Here is a 23,201-nt window from a genome sequence, read left to right as displayed (position 1 = left end):
TCCAGAAACTGGCAAAGGCAAGGAAACAGATTCTCCCACAGAGCCTCCAGAAGGAGCACAGTCTAGCTGGCACCTTGATTTTAGCCCAGCAAGACTCATTTTGGACTACCGATTTCCAGAACTGTTAAAAAATAATGAATTTGTTTATCACTATTTGCAGATGACATGGAACAAATAGAAGAATTTAGCAACGTTGCAGGATACAAGATCAACACACGAAAATCAGTTGGGTTACTCTACGCTAACAAAGACTACTCTGAAAAAGAAATCAAGAAAATAACACCATTTACGATAGCTCCCAAATAAGTAAAATATCTAGGGATTAACTTAACCAGAGACATAAAAAACTTACACAATGAGAATTACAAAACACTGCTGAAAGAGACTATAAAGACCTACAAAAATAGAAAGACATCCCGTCCTCATGGATGTTGTTGTTGTTGTTGTTAGGTGCTGTTAAGTTGGTTTCAGCTCATAGCAACCCATATGTACAACAGAACTAAACGCTGCCAGGTCCTGTGCCATCCTCACAATTATTGTTATGCTGGATCCCATTGTTGCAGCCACTGTATCCATCCATCTCATTGAGGGTCTTCCGATTTTTCATTGACCCACTATTTTACCAAGTATGATGTCCTTCTCCACGGACTGAACCCTCCTGATAATATGTTCAAAGTCAGTGAGAAGTAGTCTTACCATTCTTGCTTCTAAAGAGCATTCTGGCTGTACTTCTTCCAAAACAGATTTGTTCATTATTTTGCCAGTCCATGGTATACTCGATATTCTTCATCAACACCACAATTCCAAAGCATCGGTGCTCAATTAGTCTTCCTTACTCATTGTCCAGTTTTCGAATGCCTATAAGGCAATTGAAAACACCATGACTTGGATCAGTGCACTTTAGTCTTCAAGGTGACATCTTTGCTTTTTAATGTTTTAACGTGGTCTTTTGCAGCAGATTTGCTCAACACAATGCATCCTTTGATTTCCTGATTGCTGCTTCCATGGCTGTTGATTGTGGATCCAAGTAAAATGAAATCCTTGACAACCTCAATCTTTTCTCCGATTATCATGATGTTGCCTAATGGTCCAGTTGTGAGGATTTTTGTTTTCTTTATATTGAGGTGTAATCCATATTGAAGGCTGTGGTCTTTGATCTTCATCATAAGTGCTTCAAATCGTTTTCACTTTCAGCAAGCAAGCTTGTGTCATCTGCATAACACAGGTTGATAATGAGTCTTCCTCCAATCCTGACGTCTCATTCTTCTTCATATAGCCCAGCTTCTCAGATTATTTGCTCAGCATACAGATTGAATAGGTATGGTGAAATGATATAATCCTGACACATGCCTTTCCTGACTTTAAATCACACAGTATCCCATTGTTTTTTTTTTTTTTTTTTTTTTGAATGACTGCCTCTTGATCTATGTACAGGTTCCTCATGAGCACAATTAAGTGTTCTGGAATTCCCATTCTTTGCAATGTTATCCATAATTTGTTATGATCCACACAGTCAAATGCTTTTGATTAGTCAATAAAACACAGGTAAGCATCTTTCTGGTATTACCTGCTTTCAGCCGGGATGCATCTGACGTCAGCAAGGATATCCCTCGTTCCACGTTCTCTTCTAAATCCAGCTTGAATTTCTGGCAGTTCCCTGTTGATGTACTGCTGCATCTGTTTTTGAACGATCTTCAGCAAAATTTTACTTGCATGTGATATTAATGATATTGTTCCGTAATTTCCATATTCGGTTGTATCACCTTTCTTGGGTAGGCATAAATATGGATCACTTCCACCCGGCTGACCAAGTAGTTGTCTTCCAAATTTCTTGACATAGATGAGTGAGCACTTCCAGCACTGTATCCGTTTGTTGAAACATCTCAACTGGTATTCTGTCAATTCCTGGAGCCTTGTTTTTCACCAATGCCTTCAGTGCATCTTAGACTTCTTCCTTTAGTACCATTGGTTCCTGATTATATGCTACCTCCTGTAACGGTTGAATATTGACCAATTCTTTTTGGTGTAGTGACTCTGTGTATTCCTTCCATCTTCTTTTATACTTTCTGCATTGTTTAACATGTGTTCATGGATAGGAAGGCTTAATATAGTGAAAATGTCAATACTTTCTAATGCAATCTACAGATTCAATGGAATCCTGACATAAATCCCAACAACATTCTTTACTGAAATAGAAAAACTAATGACCAACTTCATATGGAGTGAAAAAAAATCCAGACTAGCCAAAGCAGTATTGAAGAAAAAGAATAAAACAGGTGGCCTCACACTCCCTGATATCAAAACATACTATACAGTCACTGTAATCAAAACAGCCTTGTGCTGGTTCAAGAATAGACACAGACTAGTGGAATAGAATTAAGAACTTGAAACTAAACCCCACAATCTATGGACAACTGATTTTTGACAAGGGGTCTAAGTCCATCTAGTGGGGCAGAGACAGTGCCTTTAATAAATGGTACTGGCAAAACTGGATATCCACCTACAGAAAATTGAAACAGGACCCATATCTCACACCAAACACAAAAACTAACTCAAAACGTATCAAAGACCTAAACATCAAACCTAAAACCATGAAATTTCTGGAAGAAAACTATGGGACCTAATCTTCTGTAAAAAAGGGTAATAAGCATGACAACAGATGCAAAAATAGAAGAAGACAAAATAGATAAACGGGATCTCATAAAAATTATTAACTTCTGCTCATCAAAAGACGTTATCAATGAGTATAAAGGGAACCTACAGACTAGGAAAAAAATTTCAGAAAAGGCATATCAGATAAGGGTCTAATCTCCAAAAACTATAGAAAACTTCAACAACTCAACAACAAAAAGACAAACAACACAATTATAAAATGGGCAAAGAGCATGAACAGAACCTTCACCAAAGAAGGCATCCAAGCAGCCAACAAACACATGAAAAGATGCTCACAATCATTAGCCATTAAACATACACACCCAAAACGAATGCAGCCAAGTCGATTCCGACTCATAGCAACCCTACAGGACAGATAAAAACTGCCCCATAGGGTTTCCCAGGAGCGGCTGATGGATTGGAACTGCCAACCTTTAGGTTAGCAGCAGAGCTCTTAACCACTGTGATACCAGGGCTCCTCATTAGCCATTAGAGAGATGTAAATCAAAACTCAATGAGATACAATCTCACTCAAAACGGCACTGATTTAAAAAAAAACAGAAAACAAAAAACTGGCAAGGATGTTGGGGAGATTAGAACCCTTATTCATTGCTGACTGGATTGTAAAATGGTACAACCACTATGGAAAATGACTTGGGGCTTCCTCAGAAGAACTAGAAATAGGGCTCTCTTATGATCCAGCAACCTCATTCCTAGGAATATACCCTAGAGATCTAAAACTAGTGACACATCCAGATATGTGCACTCCCATGTTCATCACAGTTCTATTCACAATAGCAAAAAATGGAAACAACTGAACTGCCAATAAACGGTTAAGCAAATTGTAGTACATACACACAGTGGAATACTATGCAACCATAAAGAGCAATAATGAGTCTGTGAAATAAATAATATGGATGGATCTGAAGGGCACAGTGCTAAGTGAAATGATTCAAGCATATATGAACAAATATTGTATGGTCCCTCTTTTATGAGAAGACAAGAACAATTTAATATAGAGAGACTGATATTCGTTGGTGGTTACCAGGGAGAAAGGGGGGATGGGTAAATATGCTTTAGAATTTAGAGACTTGTTATTTTTGATGATGAGAATTGTGACTCCAAGTGTGGAAGTAGTGAGCACAACACAATCATAGTAAAGATGAGTGTTTAAACACAAGTGGAAAGGAATAGGCACAGCTAAAGAGAATGCTGACAAATTGTGATAAATGTAACTAATGTCAATAAACAATCATGTGGAAATTTGTAACAAAAAAATTGATTGGAGGATATACAGTTTTGTAACAACAGCAATAACAACTAAACAAATATGTGTTTGGTTACATAGATACATAAGTATGCATAAATACGTACAGGAAGACATATATGAATAACTGTAGGTATATGTATCTACATGTTTATGTGTGCTGCACATATTTTCAAGTATAAAATAAAGCATATAGGGGGCACAGCTATGGATACTTCCTAGACACAATCAAACACCTCATGGGATTGGTCTTCTGCGTTTGAGGGCTTAGGACCATAGTCTCATGGGGCAACTCAGTCAATTTGCATAATATAGTCCGTAAAGACAATATTCTACACCCTAGTTTTGTGAGTAGTATCTGAGGTCTTAAAAGCTTGTGAGTGGCCATCTAAGACACAACTATTGGTTTCTAATCATCTAGAGCTAAAGAAACCAAAGACTCAATGAAGAAACTAGTCTACAGAACCAATAATCTACACAAACAACGACATCATCTACCTTGAGACCAGAAGAACTAGATGGTGTATGGCTACCTCTACTGACCATTCTGACCAGGGACTCAATAAATGCTCGTGGAGAGAATGGAAGAAAAATGTAGAACAAAACTCAAATTCCTAAAAAGAAGAGACCAGACTCACTGAATCAGTAGAGACTAGATGAAACCCCGAGACTACTGACCTGAAATATTGTAATTTGGAACACAAACCACTCCAGGAGGTTTCAGCCAAATGACAGATTGGTCCATAAAATAAATAATATCACTTGAGTACTGTGCTCCTCAAAATGTGTCTAGATGAAACCAAATGGTTAACATTTACCCTGAACCAAAGATGAGAAGGCAAGGGGGTACAGGGAAACTAGATTAATAGAAACAGAACAACCAAAATGGAAAAAACAAGAATGCTGATGTATTGTGAAGAATGTAACCAATGTCACTGAACGATATGCATAGAAATTGTTAAATGAGAACCTAATTTCCTGTGTAAACTTTCACCAAAAAAATAAATAATTTTTTTTTTTTGAAAAAGATAAGAAATTTGTGTCGTTTTAAGCCACCAATGAGATGGGTTGACATAATAGCAACAATGGGCTCAAACATACCAACAATCATGAAAATGGCATAGAACTAGGCAATGTTTCATTCTACTATATATAAGGTCACCATGAGTCAGAGCAGACGCCGTTGCAACTAACAACAAGAATAAGCCACAAAGTTTGGGGTAATTTGTTACAATAGCAATAGGAAACTAATACAGGCACCATGCTAAGTGCCCTCACTACAGGCATTAACAGAGTTAATCTTCCAACAATCCTACCAGACAGGTGCTATAATTAACTCCTTTTTACAGAGTTTTAGAGAGGAAGAAAATGAAGTGCAACAGAGATAATTAGCTGGCCAAGTAATTGAGTTGGGACGTCTGACACACACACACACACACACACACACTTCTCATGCTGGACAATGTATACAGGTTTTAAAAAATCAGCTCTTATATGCTTGCAGAATATATCTTCCTATAATATTAGTTTTAAATTAATCCCTTATATTCATCTCTCTAGGCATGGGGCAACACGCTTACTTTGCATTTTATATATGCCAGGAATGTTGTATTTACTCTCTGCCGAGTAGCACAAGAGAAATTATTTAGTATGGGGTTCTTACCATCAAGATGTTTATAGATTAGCTGGGAGAGACAGGCGTATAATCTAAAAAATACAAACGATGCTACAAGTGCTTTGAGAATGATACGCATATGACAATCTGGTGGCAAAAGTGGCTGTCATTCCATTTGAAAAAGTCAGGTAATGTTTCTTAGAGCAGAGTGATCCCAGATGTAAATTTTAAAAAATGATTAGGGATTTTCTACATTGAAGCAAAGCATTTGTGAAGAAGGGAGGGGTGTAGTAAAAGGGAGTGGAGAATTTTCTAAATGGAGCAAAGGGAAAAAAACATGGAAAATCCTAGAAGCAAGCAATTAGATATGGCTAGCTCACAGAGGACTGATTTTTGGGAAGCAGATCGCCAGGCTTTTCTTCATAGCCTGTCTTAGCCTGTTCAACATTATAGCAGCATGCAAGCCTCCAGAGACAGATGAGGGGTGGCTGCGCTTGAGGTGCGTTGGCCAGAATTGAACCCAGACTAAAATGGACTAGGAAGAAAGACCTAACGATCTACTTCCAAAAACCAGTCGATGAAAACCCTCTGGATTACTATGGTCCTACTGCACCTGATGATGCGGATGGTGCAGGATTACACAGCACTTAGTTCTTTAGTACATCAAGCCACCATGAGTTGGGGGCTGGCTCAATGGCAGCTAGCAACGAAAACAAGCCAATGGATCATAACACAAAGGTTTTAGTGCTTACGGATAGAGTTAAAACGAGATAAACACAGTTTTGGTTAATCATTATTTGGGTATAATAGAACTATTTCTTATTATTTAAAATAATCATCTGACATTAATAATGATATTCCTAAGCAAATAAGATTCAACTCTTTACTTTCATAATGAATTTCATCATTGATAAAAAACACTTTCACAAATATTATTTCATTTGACTTCACAAATACTATGTCATTTGACTTCCACGACAATTCTGTGTACCCCATCTCATAGATGAGGTAAAGTATCTTACCTAAAGTCACACATCTCAGAAATGGAACAGTGTGACCCTAAAGTCAGCCCTTTTATGTCAAGTTACAGCTTCTCTCTTCTATGTCATATGGCCCCTCATAGGCACTAGGCTGCTAACTGAAAGGTCGGTGGTTTGAACCTACCAGCTGCTCCATGGGACAGACATGCAGCAACCTGCTACTGTAAAGATTACAGTCTTGAAAACCCTATGAGGCAGTTCTCCTCTATCCTGTAGGGTCGATGGCAGTGGGTTTGTTTTGGTTTTTTAAAGAAATAACAGCTAAGTACAATGTTGTACCTTTCTCACTTTTGAGTCATCTTTTCAATTTTTTTCGAAAACCTAAATCCTTCTTTCAGAGTCCAAATCTTTGGGGCCATGTGGAAAGCTCAAAACATCTGCCCAGTTTAGAAATACAAAACAAAACTAAACAGCTTCAGTTTGAGGGAGGGGAAAACAATTTGCTACCGCTTTCTTCTTTTTCTTCTATCGCCTGCTACTAAAATAGTATTCAAGAAATCCAGCTCTCCTATCTTCAGAAATATTTTTACCATCTTGACTTCATGCATGACAGAAGCCAAAACAGACAAAATTAGAGACACATAGTACATCTGTGTTTGTTAGCATAAGGCTTGTATTATCTTTTCCTAATCGATAATCCTCTCACTATTATCTCTTTGCCTTTTGAAGCTAGAGCTCCTGTTATTTATGCACAGTTGGCATCCAGCATCCCTTGGTAACCCTCCCGGACCCAGGACTAAATATAAAACTTTGAAAGAGCATGGAGTTATAAACTCAAACCAAACAAAACATTCTTAAAAGTAAGCAAATTTTAATGAGGCTTTAAACAAAGATGTAAAATGGTTTTATTGCTCATTACAACAACAAACATTTCAGTTATTAAAAAAAAAAAAGGAATTGTGTATTTGGACTGGTATTACTTCAATATGTCTACATCAAATCATCTGGTGCAGAACCTACCAAAAAATACTTTTGAAGAAGACGTGTGGGGAAACCTCACTTTCTAAAGATTGCCTACATACAAGGCAAAAGAGTACTTACAATTGGTTACAAATCGGTAGCCTGCCTGCTCCCAGACGTTGTATGTTGTTAGGTGCCAACGAGCCTGCTCCATCTCATAGCAAACCTGTGTACGCCAGAATGAAACACCGCACAATCCTGCACTATCCTCACACTCGTTGCTATGCTCGAGCCCATTGTCGCAGCCACTGTGCCAATCCATCTCATTGAGGGTCTTCCTCTTTTTCACTGACCCTCTACTTTACCAAGCATGATGTCTTTGTCCAGGGACTGGTCCCTCCTACTAACATGTCCAAAATACATGAGACAAAGTCTTTCTATCCTTGCTTCTAAGGAGCACTCTGTCTGTACTTCTTCCAGGACAGACTTGTTCATTTTTCTGGCGGTCCGTGGTATATTCAATATTCTTTGCCAATACCATAATTAAAAGGCATCAATTCTTCTCTGGTCTTCCTCGTTCTAAAACCTATTCCCATACGTAAGCAATAAAATCAACCCTTTTAAAGCACTGTTTTCATAACATCCCTCCTATGCTCAGAAGCCTGTAAATACCAAGGTTTTAACTTATATTAACGTTAGACTCTGAGAATGAAAAGAAATACTTTTTCAGTGGGTGTGAGCTGTGGAGCATGGTATCATGAAAATTAAACTTTAAAAAATGACACTTAGTGGCATAGCTGAGTAAGCTCCTACCAGACAGGTAACAACTATAAACACTGGACAAAACACACAAAAAACAATTACTAGAAGGCACTGAAGAGGGAAAAAAAGCAGGCAGGCTCTGAACAGGATTCAACTTCTGGAAGAAATGACTAGCAGAGGCGAGTTTCAGAGGAAGCATTGGTGGATGGTTCAGTAGTAGAATTCTCAAGTTCTTCCCAAGAGACCTGGATTCAATTCCCGGCCAACACACCTCGTGTACAGCCACCACCCAACTGTCTGTGAAGGCCTGTATGTTGTTATGATGCCAAACATGTTTCAGCAGAACTTCCAGACTAAGAAGGGCTAGGGAAAAAGGCCTGGCGGTCTACTTTCTAAAATCAGCCAGTGAAAACTCTATGCATCAGAATAGTCCAATCCACAACTAATCATGGGGATGGCACAGGACCAGGTAGCATTTTTTTTCCATTGTACATGGGGTCATCATGAATCAAGGAACGACTCAATGACAGCTAACGATCATCTGACACAGTCGGTGTCACAGTGGGCAGAGGGACTAAAACTCCAATAGAAAACCCTCAGGCTTCCTGGGCTCAGGCACCTTCTCTGTCCTCCTCTTGCTTGGTCTCTCCCTGACCTCTGACCTGCCTTTCCTCTCTTGGCTTCTGTAAAACCCACCACTTCTGGCTTCCTTTCCTCCCTCTCTGACTGTTCTTCCTGTGTCTCTCTTGATCTCTTCTTCCATCTACTCTTTATCCTCCTGGACTTTATCCTCAACTTTTAATGAACACATTCTCTACATAGCTTATTGATTCTTGCTTCTTTAACTACCACTGAGACTCCAGGTTCATGACCATAACCCAGGACACCCTTTCTGGATCCTTCTAATTTCACACCTGTAATAGTGGGGTGGGAGTTTGGCTCTAAAAGCAGCACATAAGTAAAAATTGCATACAGTCAAAATCTCCCTTGACATTCTCTTAGGAAGGCAACATGTTGAAGGTCTTATATTCCTCCAATTCTTTGCCCAGGCTGCACTATTGAATTTGTACAAGATTTATGCAGGTAAAATATGTTTCTATTATATTTGGTTTTCCTACAAGTAACTCTAACTTAACATGTCCACACCAAACTTACCATCTGCCCTCCGACTACCTACACCACACACCTCCACATTAACCAGTTGCCATCAAGTTGATTCCAACTCATGGTGACCCAATGTGTGTCAGAGCAGAACTGTGCTCCATAGGGTTTTCAATGGCTGATTTTTCAGAACTAGAATCTCCAGGTCTTTTTTCCAAGGCACCCTTGGAAAAACTCAAACTTCCAACTTTGGGGCTAGCAGCCAAGTGCATTAACTGTTTGTACCACCCAGATACTCCCTCCACCTTTACTCCCTACATTAGCAGATAGCACCAAAATCAACCCAGTTACCTAAGCCAGAAATCCATGAGCCAACCTCCACCCCCTCTCCTTCACGCCAAAATCCAATTGGTCATGATTCCTGTTGATTTGAATTCAGCAAATGCCTTAATTCAAGCTCTTATCATGTTTTACTTGAACCATGGCCAAAACCTCAAACTGATGTCCCTGTCTTCATTTCTGCATTCAGTCCTCTACAATGCATTCAGACCTATTATCTTTTCCTAATGCAAGTATGATCAGATTTCTCCCAGCTTAGTTAAATCCTCCAATGGTAACCCACCATTCACAGCAGTGATTTCAGTTAAATAGTACTTTCAAATAAATATTATGTAAGATATTAATATCTATAAATAGATTTAAAAAAATTTTTATAGATATGTTATATTTTCTTGGAATTAATTTATTTTATAAGTTCTCAATGTATAACTCAGTAAATCAATCAATGAGAAAATAACAGGTACCTTTGCTGAAATTAAAAAACTCAAAATCATTAGTAATACAATTAGATCAGCATCACTTTGCTATTTATTTCTTTATTTTATTTGATTGCACAGGTTCAAAAAGATCCCGATTCCTATCGATAGGTAGCTACATATGACAATATTTTTCCACTCACCTTTCAAACTTAGGATATTGTTCATTTAAAGGGAGATAGCAAGATTCATATACAAATGGATTAACCTTTCAGCACAAATTACTTGGTTGCTGATCTCCACTTTGTTAAAATTCGGTATCTAATACAAAGTTGGAGTGTGAGTTTAAGATCTGTTTTGTAAAATAAAAATCAAAGCAAACATTTGTGCTATCCTTGAGTCTCCAGAATCTTGAGTTCCATGGAATAGAGTTTGAAAGTTAACAGCTGAGATGCTGAAGCCCAAACTGTTTAGTGTGGTGAGCAAGGCCCTTTGTCATTTGAAGTTTATTTATCAATCTAGCTGCACTATACGAAGAACAACAAGGCATCAGGATTGGAGGAAGACTCATTAACAACCTGAGTTATGCAGATGACACAACCTTGCTTGCTGAAAGTGAAGAGGACTTGAAGCACTTACGAATGAAGATCAAAGACCACAGCCTTCAGTATGGATCGCACCTCAACATAAAGAAAACAAAAACCCTCACAATTGGACCAATAAGCAACATCATGATAAACGGAGAAAAGATTGAAGTTGTCAAGGATTTCATTTTACTTGGATCCACAATCAACAGCCATGGAAGCTGCAGTCAAGAAATCAAAGGATGCATTGCGTTGGGTAAATCTGCTGCAAAGGACCTCTTTAAAGTGTTGAAAAGCAAAGATGTCACCTTGAAGACTAAGGTGCACCTGACCCAAGCCATGGTATTTTCAATCGCATCATATGCATGTGAAAGCTGGACAATGAATAAGGAAGACCAAAGAAGAATTGATGCCTTTGAATTGTGGTGTTGGCAAAAAATGTTGAATATACTATGGACTGCCAAAAGAATGAACAGATCTGCCTTGGAAGAAGTGCAACCAGAATGCTCCTTAGAAGGAAGGATGGCGAGACTGAGTCTTACACACTTTGGACAAGTTGTCAGGAGGGATCAGTCCTGACATCATGCTTGGTAGAGTACAGGGTCAGTGGAAAAGAGGAAGACCCTCAACGAGGTACATTGACACAGTGGCTGCAACAATGAGCTCAAGCATAACAACGATTTTAAGGATGGCTCAGGACTGGGCAGTGTTTCATTCTATTGTGCATAGGGTCGCTGTGAGTCGGAACCGACTCAACTGCACCTAACAACAACAACAGCTGCATTTTTCACCACTACCAAACTTTCACCCAGTTTCCGAAATCCGTCTCCATCTTTCATGACGTTATACTTTTTGGACCTGTTATTTTCTCTGCCAAATGTGACTTCTATGGTATTGCCTTCTAACCTGAATTTCTATTACCTTAGTTTCAGAGGCTAAAATGTTAACTTCTCTGTGCATCTTTCCTTGACTGCCCCCAAAGAATCTTGTATATACCTCTATCATCAGTATGTTTCCTTGTGTTATAATTATCTCTTCCTCTCAACTCTAAAGATTCCAAGAAAGGACTGATTTAACTATCTTTTAATTTAACCACGGGGACCTTCACAATGCCTGCTATCTAGTAATCACTCAATAAATGTTTTTTAACTCATTAATCCATTAACTGGAGCCCTGGTGGTGCAGTGGTTAATCATTCAGCTGCTAACCAAAAGGTGGGCAGTTTGAATCCACCAGTGCTTCTTGGAAACCCTGTGGGGCAGCTATCCAGTAATCACTCAATAAATGTTTTTTAATTCATTAGTCCATTAATTAACATTAATAATGATAACCCTAAAATAATTACAGTGGCTGGGACTGCAGATTTGTATAAGATAGTCAACAGACTACCCTATCATTTAGTTGACACTTCAGGTTAAATAAATACTAGCTAGAAATCACTCTTATAAATCATGCTAATTTTAATTTTAACCTCATTTTTCTTTCATAATGGCATCACCCACCAAGAAAGGAAAGCAGGATCACCAGCAGGACAATGAGAGCACAGATACATGGAATCAGGACCAGCAATAGAAAACGGAGGTACTTAGCAATCGCCAGCTTCTGAGAGCAGCCATCACCCATGTTATCGTCATCATCTCCCAGGACCTAAAGTGAAGGAGGAAAATGAAGCATGGTTTTAATATTACAACAAACACAATACATGGCATAAAATTAGAGAGTACAACTATCCATCCAGAACAGCAGCTTTTCTAAAGGAATTTACTGTGTGTGCTTTAGGGCATGAATTGAGGTTAGTCACCAAATCATGCTAAGAAATGAACAAATAACTGCTACATCCAATGCAGAGCAAAGCAAATCATCCATTTCTGAAACATTTCTCAGGAGTGCACTAATTTTCATGATAATACGTTTTGTTTTGTATTTTAACATATTTACCAATTTAGCGTTATTCACAAGGGCTATACATTACGGGTTTTTGTAGGTTTTTTATACATTACTGTAGAAAGAACCCACCTTGGCCCAGAGCTGTAAGCAAGGACTTCCTAATACAGTGAAAGAATATTGGTGAGTAGGGTAGGCAGGACATGATCTAGACTTCGTTCTTATCTGCCTCATTAGTCATAACCTGAATCTGCATCAATCTGGATAAAATAAGCTTTCAGCCTTTACTCCATAGTAGCTCAGCAAGGTGAACTAATAAAAAAACTGAGCAGGTATTCAGTGACAAGTTGAACAATGAGAGAGAACCTGTCCTGTTGGTCAGTTAAACTCTGATGATCTCTTAGGACACCCTCCACTGCACACAAGCCCATCCATTTGTGAAAGGATAACGAGATGCAACAGTGTTGGTTCAAGATAAAGTCCTAGTCTTTATCTGCTTAGTTCAATCTCTTGCCGGAAATGATGTCTGTGAAATCCTGCACATTTCAATGTTGGCAATCACTTTTTGAAGAAACAGCTTCCTGTAGTTTAATATTTTGGATAATGTCATTATACACAGGTTGTAGGATCAGTGTCCTGGATGGTGGGGAAAAAAATTAATTTAACATTGGACGGGGCAGTGACTGATGACAAGTAACGTCAGTTTTGTTTTTTCATGCTATTGTTGAGTTTATTTAAAAACTTTGTAAATTGCTCCCATCATCCAAGCTTTTTTTATTCCATTTCCATTCTACTGGAAGCCAATTAATTTCAGCATTCTCGAAGAACCATGACTGAGCCTTCATCTCCAACTCTTGCAGTTCTTGGAACTGTTTCTGGCTTTCACATCTGTACTTCCTCGTGTGTGGGTTGCAATATCGATGATTTACTGATCCTGTCTGCGTCACTCAGGTTCCAGCTTTCAGAGCATATTAGGCTGAAGTAATCGTTTTAGTGGAAAATATTTGAGTTTTCCTCCTTGTATATCCACCTAATATAAGTTCTGGTTTTTGCAGACTTTACTGTAACTACCTTAAGGCTATGACTTTTTAATAGGAGTTTGAGATGTATTAAAATTGCTTTGTCACTATGGGCAACTCACCTGGTCCCCTAACAGAGGCATTTCTCGTGGAACTCCCTGGACTTTTGACTCTTCATTTTTCTCCTCTGGCAGTTTCCAGAGCTTAAACTATAACCTCTCTACAACTATTTCCCAAATCTCTCCCAAGCTCTGAATGTCTTTTCAAGTTATTTCTTATATTTCCAAAGCAGGGCGGTTAACAGCACCTCTTCTCAACATGTCTGGAGCCAACACTAACCTCTTTCTCTACTCCTACCTTCAAACCAGTTCTTCTGACTTCCTTATGTGCATTAATTCCACTTTCCAGTACCCGGGTAATTTGGATTCCTCACCTCTCCGTCACCCCCAGGCCATTCATCACCGAGTTTGTTAGTTCCTTTCCTGCAATAAATATCTGATTAAGGAAAAAATGAATGACTTTTGATACAGAGCCTTATCATTATCAGGAAGTCGTTCTACCAGCATTGTCCTGTAATATTATCAGGACTCCCTGACCAGTATTTCTTAATCATTTCCCATTGATACAAAGACAACTTTGATGGGTTCTTCTGAACAGCAAGGCATCTGCAATACTACACTTTGTGTTTTATGTTCCCAACATCAGAATCCGTTCCTGTTCACGGACACATACTGCAAGCAGTGTTCACGACATAATGTGATGACACTTTCAATAACTTTAAGAACTCTCTACAAGAGATGTTATTTGAAGGAACTTATGATATTAGCTTGTGAATGGCTTAATTTTATAAGTTAATATCTTTACTCAGGCCTGGTGATCTGCTTCTGAAAGGTCACTGCCTTGAAAACTCTATGGAGTACAGTTCTACTCTGCACACATGGGGTCACCATTAATCAGAACTCATTCAATAGCAACTAACAACAATAATGTCTTTTCCGATATACTCCCTCTGTACCTGATTTAAACTACCAGTATGAGGCCACTCAGAGTTAATTTACAATTTGAACAGCAATAAGGTATGGCGCTGATGCAGTGTGACATGAGATATGCAATAGCATATTGATTACAACACCAGCATTGGATGGGCGGCACACTTTATGGCATATAATAGCATTTACTTGTTAAAAACTAAGTGTGAGACTGCAGCCCAACAGAGATAGAGGCATAATATCCCTGTCTATTTCCTTTACTCAACAATTAGTTATTGAATGCCTACTATATATAAGTAATTGTAGTAAGCAGGGTGACGGATGTAACAATGATTTCGACCCATGGTCCCTCAGAAAGCTCTCAGCCTTGTAGGAGAGATAAAATATGTACATAGCAACATAACTATATTTCAAAGTATCAGATGATAAGCAATCACAAGACTTATAGCTGAAGTGCCATGGGAATTCAAAAGTTAAGAACATGATTTCTCGATGGAGGATCAGGTAAGACATTGTGAAGAGAGCAGTACTAGAGCCAGCCATAATCCTGAGAAAAACACCTCTGAAAAAGCCTATGATATGTAAAAAAGAGAGTTGTAAAATACATTCAGAGAGGTAAGGAATTACGAAGCTTCTTTGACTTCCATAACAACGGAAAGGATTTCTTGGTTACGATGGTTACAGGAACATTATAGGGATCATTTTTTGGGTGGCAATTCACAAAGGCCTCAGTGCTATCTGAAATCTTGTGGTAAAATACTTCTCATTTAGTATTCATAGGTAAAGAGTCAGTAGAGAAAGCACTAGAGGCTCATTTTAATATCGTATATAAGTGTACATCAATAAGCATTTGAACTCCAAATACCATACTCAGGGTTAGTCCAAATATTTTCTCCACTGACTAGGAAACATTGCTTTTTACAGGGGGAGAGGAAGAAGAAATAACTTGAAAGAAATACAATAGTTCAGCATCGCTCTCTTGAGTACCTAACATTCACGTTGCTCTCAAGGCCACTTATGACTATTACTGCAAATGCTGCATTATTCAGAGGTCCTTGGAGGTTCCTCTGAACGCAATGCAACTCTGAGACGTTACTGCCTAATGGATAATGTCAGATGAGCCCTAAATTTCAGCGGACTGTGAACAACCCTCTTTCCAAATGGTGCCTCTCTTCCAGAATCAACTATGCACATCCCTGAAACTCTAAGTCAAGCCCAGACACAGCATTCCATGGTTTGGGCAAGGAGCGATGCATCTGATTGGACCTGCACATATTTCGAAGCATATAATTCTTAATCAAGCCCTACAAACCTGCCCATTTATGCACTCGTTTTATCTTTCTCCTCTTCTGTTACAATACAGACACTCTCCCTCACCTATTTAAGATTAATTCTACCACTTTTGTTACAGACTCCATCTCCTTCTCCCTTATCAGGAATCTTACATGCTCCTTTTTATCATATATCCAATCTCTCTCTCTTCCCCTCTCCTCTCTTCTCTTTCTTCTATATGTTTTTGTCATCTTTTTTACCATATATTATGCATTGCATTGTGTCCCCGTAAAGATATGCTGACATCCTAACCCCGGATACCTGTGAACATGATCTTGTTTGGAAATAAGATCTTTGAAGATGTTATCTGTTACGTTAACATGAGGTCATACTGGAGTAGGGTGGGTCCAGATCCAATCTGAGTCTTAGCCTTATAAAAGAGGAGAGAAGACCCACAGAGACACAGAGGGAAAAAAGCCTTGTGATGATGGGGTTATGTTGTTGTAAGCCAAGGAATGCCTGGGGCTGCCAGAAACTGGGAGAGACAAGAAAGGATCTTCCCCTAGACTTCTGAGAGAATGTAGCCCTGCTGGCACTCTAAACTTGTACTACAAACTGAGAAAATAACTTTCTGTTCTTACAAGCCACCCAGATTGTGGTATTTTGTTATGCCAGCCTTAGGAAACTATTGCATCATGCTTACGTTTCCTCTGGCTGCCTCTGTAGGTAGGTTTTTCCAGAAAATTCTCAGAGATGAGAAGAGCTGCTAACAACCAGTTTACAACAAACAGGAGTTCAACCCAGAAGGAACCACGTGCCTCCTTAGGGACTAACAGCTTTATCCCCTCACAAAACTCTCCTCATTCAGAGTGGGAAGAAGTGGCTAGGAATTGCACACCCTCCAACATTTCTGTTAGCAGCCAAGCACAATAACTTTTGTACCACCCAGGGACTCCCCATCCAAAGATAACTTCTGAAAAGAGACTAATATCAGCTTGCTATTTCCTAAGATTCAGCATCAGACTTAAAGATATGTCAGTATTTTTATTTCAAATAGTATTTGTTTAAATTGCAACAAAAGATCAGGTAAGCTTGAGATAGCATTGTTGTTTCGTGCTAGCAAGTTGGTTCTGACTCACAGCAACCCCAAGTATAACAGAAAGAAATATTGCCTGGTCCTGTGACATCCTCACAATAGTAGGTATGTTTGAGCCCATTGTTGCAGCCACTGTCAATCCATCTCATTGAGCCTCTTCCTCTTTTTTGCTGACCCTCTACGTTACCAAGCCTGATATCCTTTCCAGGGACTGGTCCCTCCTGATAACATGTCCAAAGTAAGCAAGATGAAGTCTCCCCATCCTTGCTTCTAAAGAACATTTTGACTGTACTTCTCCTAAACAAGATTTGTTCATTCTTCTGCAAGTCCACGGTATATTCTGTCAGCTTGTCATACTGTGGTGGCTTGTGCGTTGCTGTGATCCTGGAAGCTATGTCACCAGTATTTCAAATACCAACATGGTCTCCCTTAGTGGACAGGTTTCAGTGGTGCTTCCAGGCTAAGATGGACTAGGAAGAAGGACTTGGTGATCTACACCTTTGCCAAAAAAAAAAAAAAAATTAGCCAGTGAAAACCTTATGGATATTATCAGAACATTGTCTTATATAATGCTGGAAGATGAGTCCTTCCAGTTGGAAGGCACTCAAAATATGATGGAAGAACAGCTGCCTCCTCAAAGTTGAGTTGACCATAATGATGTGGATGGAGTAAAGCTCTCAGAACCTTCATTTGCTGATGCAGCATATCAAAATGAGAAGAAACAGCTGCAAACATCCATTAATAATTGGAATGTGGAATGTACGAAGTATGAATCTAGGAAAATTAGAAGTAAAAAATAAAATGGAACAACTGATGATCAATATCCTAGGCATTAGTGAGCTGAAATGGACTGTTTTGGTCATTTTGAATCAGACAATCATATGGTCTACTCTATCAGAAATGACAAATTGAAGAGGAATGGCATCATGCTCATCATCAAAAAGGACATTTCAAAATCTATCCTGAAGTACAACACTGTCAGTGATAGGATAATATCCATACGCCTGCAAAAAAACAGTTAATACAAGTTTTATTCAAACCAAGCACTAATGTCAAAGATGGAGGAAATGAATAGTTCTACCGACATCTGAAGTCTGAAATTGATCAAACATGCAATCAAAATGCATTGATAATTACTGGTGCTTGGAATGGTAAAGTTGGAAACAAAGAAGAAGGATCAGTAGTTGGAAAATATGGCCTCAGTGATAGAAACGGCACTGAAGATTGCATGATAGAATTCTGCAAGACCGATGACTTATTTATCAGAAATACCTTTTTCCAACACCACAAACAACAACTATAAACATGGACCTTGCCAGAGGGAATACTCAGGAATCAAATCGGCTACATACGTGGAAAGAGAAGATGGAGAAAGCTCAATATCATCAATCAGGACAAGGCCATGAGTCAACTGCAAAGCGGATCAATTGCTCATATGTATATTCACGTTAAAGCTGAAGAAAATTAAAACAAGTACACAAGAGCCAAAGTACAACTTTGAATATGTTCCACCTAAATTTAGAGACTATTTCAAGAATAGATTTGACACACTGAACACTGATGACCAAAGACCAGAAGAGTTGTGGGTTAACATCAAGGACATCATACATGTAGAAAGCAAAGGATTATTAAGAAGACAAGAATGAAAGAAAAACCAAAATGGATATCAGAAGAGACTCTGAAACTTGCTCTTGAATGTAGAGTAGATAAAGCGAAAGAGAGAAATGATGAAGTAAAAGAGCTGAACAGAATATCTCAAAGGGTGGTTCAAGAAGACAAAGTACAGTTTCTGATTAAGAGAATATCTTGAAATGTGAAGGTTAATTCTGCCTTCATAATATGACCCAATAAAGAGACCTGGTAGCACAGTGGTTAAGTGTTCAGCTGCTAACTGAAAGGTCAGAGGTTTGAACCTACCAGCTACTAAGAGGAAGAAAAGACCCAATATTCTGCTTGATAAAGATTACATCCTAGGAATCCCCATAGGACAGTTCTACTCTGTCCTATACGGTCACTATGAGTTGGAATCAACACAAAGGCAATAAGTTTTTACGGGTGTAATATGACACTATACCTATGGATTTTCTTAGATACCAAAATGATGCTATTTCTAAACTAAAATTATGGAATTTTGTAGAACTTTCTCATGACAGGATGGTTAGTCAACACAGTCTGTGAATTTTAGGTTCGTAAGTATTACTAGCCAAAGTTATCCTAGTTCATATGGCAATCTGGAGAATTTAATTAGAATTTTATTTATTGCTTGTTGTCATTGTTGTTAGCTGCCATCAAGTCAGCTCTGACTATGATCACCCCAGGTACAACAGAATAAAATGTTGCCCAGTCCTGTGCCATCTTCACAGTAATTGGCATGCCCAAGTCCACTGTTGTGGCCACTGTGTATTTTGAGTGCCTTCCAATGGAGAGGGCTTATCTTCCAGCACTATTATCAGGCAAAATTCTGTTGTGACCCGGAAGGTTTTCACTGGCTAATTTTTAGAAGCAGATTTCTTCCTAGGAGCCCTGGCAGCACAGTGGTTAAAGAAATCAACTGCTAACCAAAAGGCCAGCAGTTCAAAACCACCAGTGGCTCTGCGGGAGCAACATGTGGCAGACTGTCTTAGTCTGGAAGCTCCACTGAAACCTGCCCACCATGGGTGATGCTACTGGTATTTGAAATACCAGTGACATAGCTTCTAGCATCATAGCAATATGCAAGCCACCACAGTACAACAAACTAACTGACAGGTGGTGGATTTATTGCTTAGATGTTTATATTACCAAGTCAAAATATCAAAACATTCTTAAGCCAATATGAGATGGCACATATTAATGGATGACACTGCATGCAAAATCATGGCAGAATTCAAAGACCTTCTGTCCTACCACAAAAGATATGCTTACAGTGTTAAAGGCAATTATAAGGGAAAAAAGCATCCAAAATCAGCACTATGTATTGGTTTGAGACTCACTTAGTACTTTCGTTCTTTAAGTAAGAAGGTGATAAACTACTAATGCATTTTCCCTGTGCTTCTTCAGCAGTGCAGGACACCATCTGCAAAGATACTAAGGTCACTCTTACTGGTGTGGTCTGACAGGACACAGAAGCTCCCTCCAAAACCTGTGGGGGTATTACGCTGTCACATATTAATACACCCACAGGCTTGAAAAAATGCAGACACTAAGACTCCACTTGCTGCTAGATATTTGGCTTGGAATATCGTCCTCCACAACCACCATTCCGCAATGTGATTTGAATTTTTTTTTTCTGTATTAGAGATGAAGAGCATCTTTAACCCATCTCTACTCTGCGGCCACTGAGCCAGAACACTGTTGTTCCCCTTAGTGAAGAGGAAAATGTGTCAATGCTAGAGGCCTTCTTCACTGTTTTCAGTGAATTGTGAAAGTGTGCTTAACATGAATTGAGAGTAGATTTATTGAGTTAAGAGATCAACAATTTAGATACTTCTCAATCCGAGCATTTGTCCATTGTCCATAATATTAGCTCCCCGCCCTACCAATAAGCAAAATGCCTCCACAATCATCTTCCGCGAATGATGCCAAACCCAAATGTCTTTTGTTGTGATGTTTGTTTTTAATGCCCCAAGAGGCAGAAAGAACAAGCATCTGGTTTTCAGTAAATCCTTTAATCCCATTTTCTGACATTTAATTGAAGCATACAAAATCCAAATACCTGACACACTCTTTCAAAATGAAATTACTCAGTTCACACCAGAACGCACGATTCTGCAAGCCAACCCTACTCACATTTTTTCCTTTGAAAATTAACATAATAACAATAGCACCCCATTGTCCTCCCCTAATTTCCGTATTCACACATGCCAAAATGGAAGTCCAATGTAGAGACTAAACGTTACTGCTAGCTGCTGTAGAGTTTGACCCTGACTCATGGTGACCCCATGCACAACAGAATGAAACACTGCCTCATCCTGCGTTATCCCCATGAGCGGTTGCAATGGACTGCTGTGATCTATAGGGTTTTCTATTGGGCTGATCTTCAGATGTAGATATTGCCAGGCCTTTCTTCCTAGTCTTAGTCTAGAAGTGCCACTGAAATCTGTTCAGCATCATAGCAACACACAAGCCTCCAGTGACAGATGGTTGGTGGCTATAAATGAGGTGTTTTGGCTGGGAATTGAACTGAGATCGCCCACATGGAGGTGAGAATTCTACGAGTGAACAACCAATGCCTCATAGAAACTAAATACTGACAAAATATTTATTCTGTCAAAAAGACTAGATGATAAGAATGCAAGCAGGGCATCACTTCAGTGGGTAGCATTGTTTAGCAGAAGTCTGACATGAGAGAGAAGATTGGAACGCCTTAGAGGCAACTTCTAGAATACTGTCTCTACCACTGGAAATGCAGTTGACCTTATAAAGTCATCCCCCATTCTAACCATATCTGTAAATAAGGGACAAAAAATAAATGTCTTCTCCAACCACACATATTCCAAAAATAAAATGAAATTAGTAAAGCAAGAGAAAACTGAAAAACAATGTTTCTTTCAAGTTGAGTTCTGATTTTTCTCTAAGGCGCAGACCAGAGCTTGTTCAGTTCAGTTTCCCTGGAGGAAAGTTACAATCTTTGTTCAAGCAAGGTGTTAGCTTCAGAGGCAATAAGGAGAATCTTTCAGTTTAAGGTAAACCCCATTTCCTTCAGAGCAGTGTGGGAGGATCAGAGTTCTGTAATACTTATAGAAATGATCTTGGAAAAAAACCGCAGGCTCCTCCTTACATAGCCAGGGTAAGTAAAAAGGATTCTGAATCCTTCTTGGAGATGGCTTTGCCCCCAGTCTCCAACATGTCAATGTTATCATTTTATGGCAGGCACAAGTCTTAAAGTAATAAAAGATTCCTTTTAAAGTAGATAAAACATCAGGACTCTTTCTGCATATATTCGAGAGTCTTAAAGGTCATTTTTTATCAGTATATTTTTTTGAAAACAGCAGAGGATATAGAAGGGGAAAGAAGGTTGGGTTATCCATCCCTCAGGAAACTAAATATTTGAAACTTATTCATAAAATGTTTTAAATTTCCAATCCCGATTAGACGTTACAATCTTTCTAAGGAAGCTACGGCAAAATCCAGAGGCATCCAGCCTACTGCAAAATGAAGCCAAATCTATTTATCATGTAGCACAAAGGAGGCTGTTGAATTTGTTTGAATCTTTCAGCCCTAATTGACTCACTGATTCTAAAACAATGGAAATGTTGTGACTTTTAAAAATTGAAACGAATTGGCAAAGTGAGTAGGGAACTAAAATATTGACTTTCTACAGCTGAAAATGATCAAGGAAAACATACAAGGCAAAATGGATTTTATGCTCTACAACAATCCACTTCAGGCATTTCAATGCAAAGTAAAATATAAACAGATGTTTAAAACAGTTAACCTACTGAACCTACCAGAAAGGAATCCTGCAGCCAAAAAAAAAAAGGACAAGCATGGATTTTTACATGTTAGATGAAGCAGCAATTTCTCTCTGAATAACTAGAGCAAAAAGGTGCATTCCAAATTGAACATTCATCATCTGCTTCACTAGATTTCATGAATATTCTAGTTGGAAAATACAGAGAAATTCTATGTCAAGGTTTCCATTACAAAACACGTCTATGTTACATATGAAAAGCTCACTCATTTGGTTTATTTCACTAGTACTTATTTAGCACCTACTCAGAGCCAGAAGCTGGGTTATATTACATATAAAGATGAGGATGACACAGTCCCTGCCCTCAGGGAGTTGACAGCCTACCTCCAAGGAGACAGACAACTTCACAGATGACTGCAATACTTGGTGGGGGGGGGGGACAGTAATGTGGACATGTAAAAAGGACTGCAAGCAAATTAACCATGGACACGGAGTGAACTCAGGCAAAGGCAGCCCACATTGTTATGTTTTAAGGGAAATAAAGACTATTCCACAACCCATAAGTTTGTTGTACTATAGTGGCTTGTGTGTTGCTCTGATGCTGGAAACTATGCCAGTAGTATTTCAAATTCCAGTAGTATTCACACATGGCGGACAGGTTTCAGTGGAGCTTCCAGACAGACTAGGAAGAAAGGCTTAGTGATCTGCTTCTGAAAATTAGCCAGCGAACACCCTCCAGATCACAACAGAATAGTGTAGGATATAGTGCTGGAAGATGAGCCTCCCAGGTTGGAAGGCAACAATGGACTCAAGCATGATGGCGACCGTGAGGATGGCATGAGATGGGGTGTATCATTCTGTTGTACATAGGGA

General features: G+C 38.9%; 1 protein-coding gene across 1 annotated transcript in view; it reads right to left on the bottom strand.

The window, feature by feature from the left end:
• The window catches only part of CORIN (corin, serine peptidase), a 320,896-nt gene that overhangs the window by 267,768 nt on the left and 29,927 nt on the right, over positions 1-23,201 (bottom strand). Inside the window, exon 2 of the mRNA XM_049886291.1 lies at positions 12,179-12,323. Coding sequence (XP_049742248.1) covers positions 12,179-12,323 — 145 coding nt within the window. The remainder of the gene's footprint in view (positions 1-12,178; positions 12,324-23,201) is intronic.

Source organism: Elephas maximus, chromosome 5, assembly GCF_024166365.1.
Source record: "Elephas maximus indicus isolate mEleMax1 chromosome 5, mEleMax1 primary haplotype, whole genome shotgun sequence".
In the NCBI taxonomy this organism is placed as follows: domain Eukaryota; kingdom Metazoa; phylum Chordata; class Mammalia; order Proboscidea; family Elephantidae; genus Elephas; species Elephas maximus.
The sequence above is the reverse complement of the archived record's forward strand: the minus strand, read 5'-3'. Positions and strand labels throughout refer to the sequence as shown.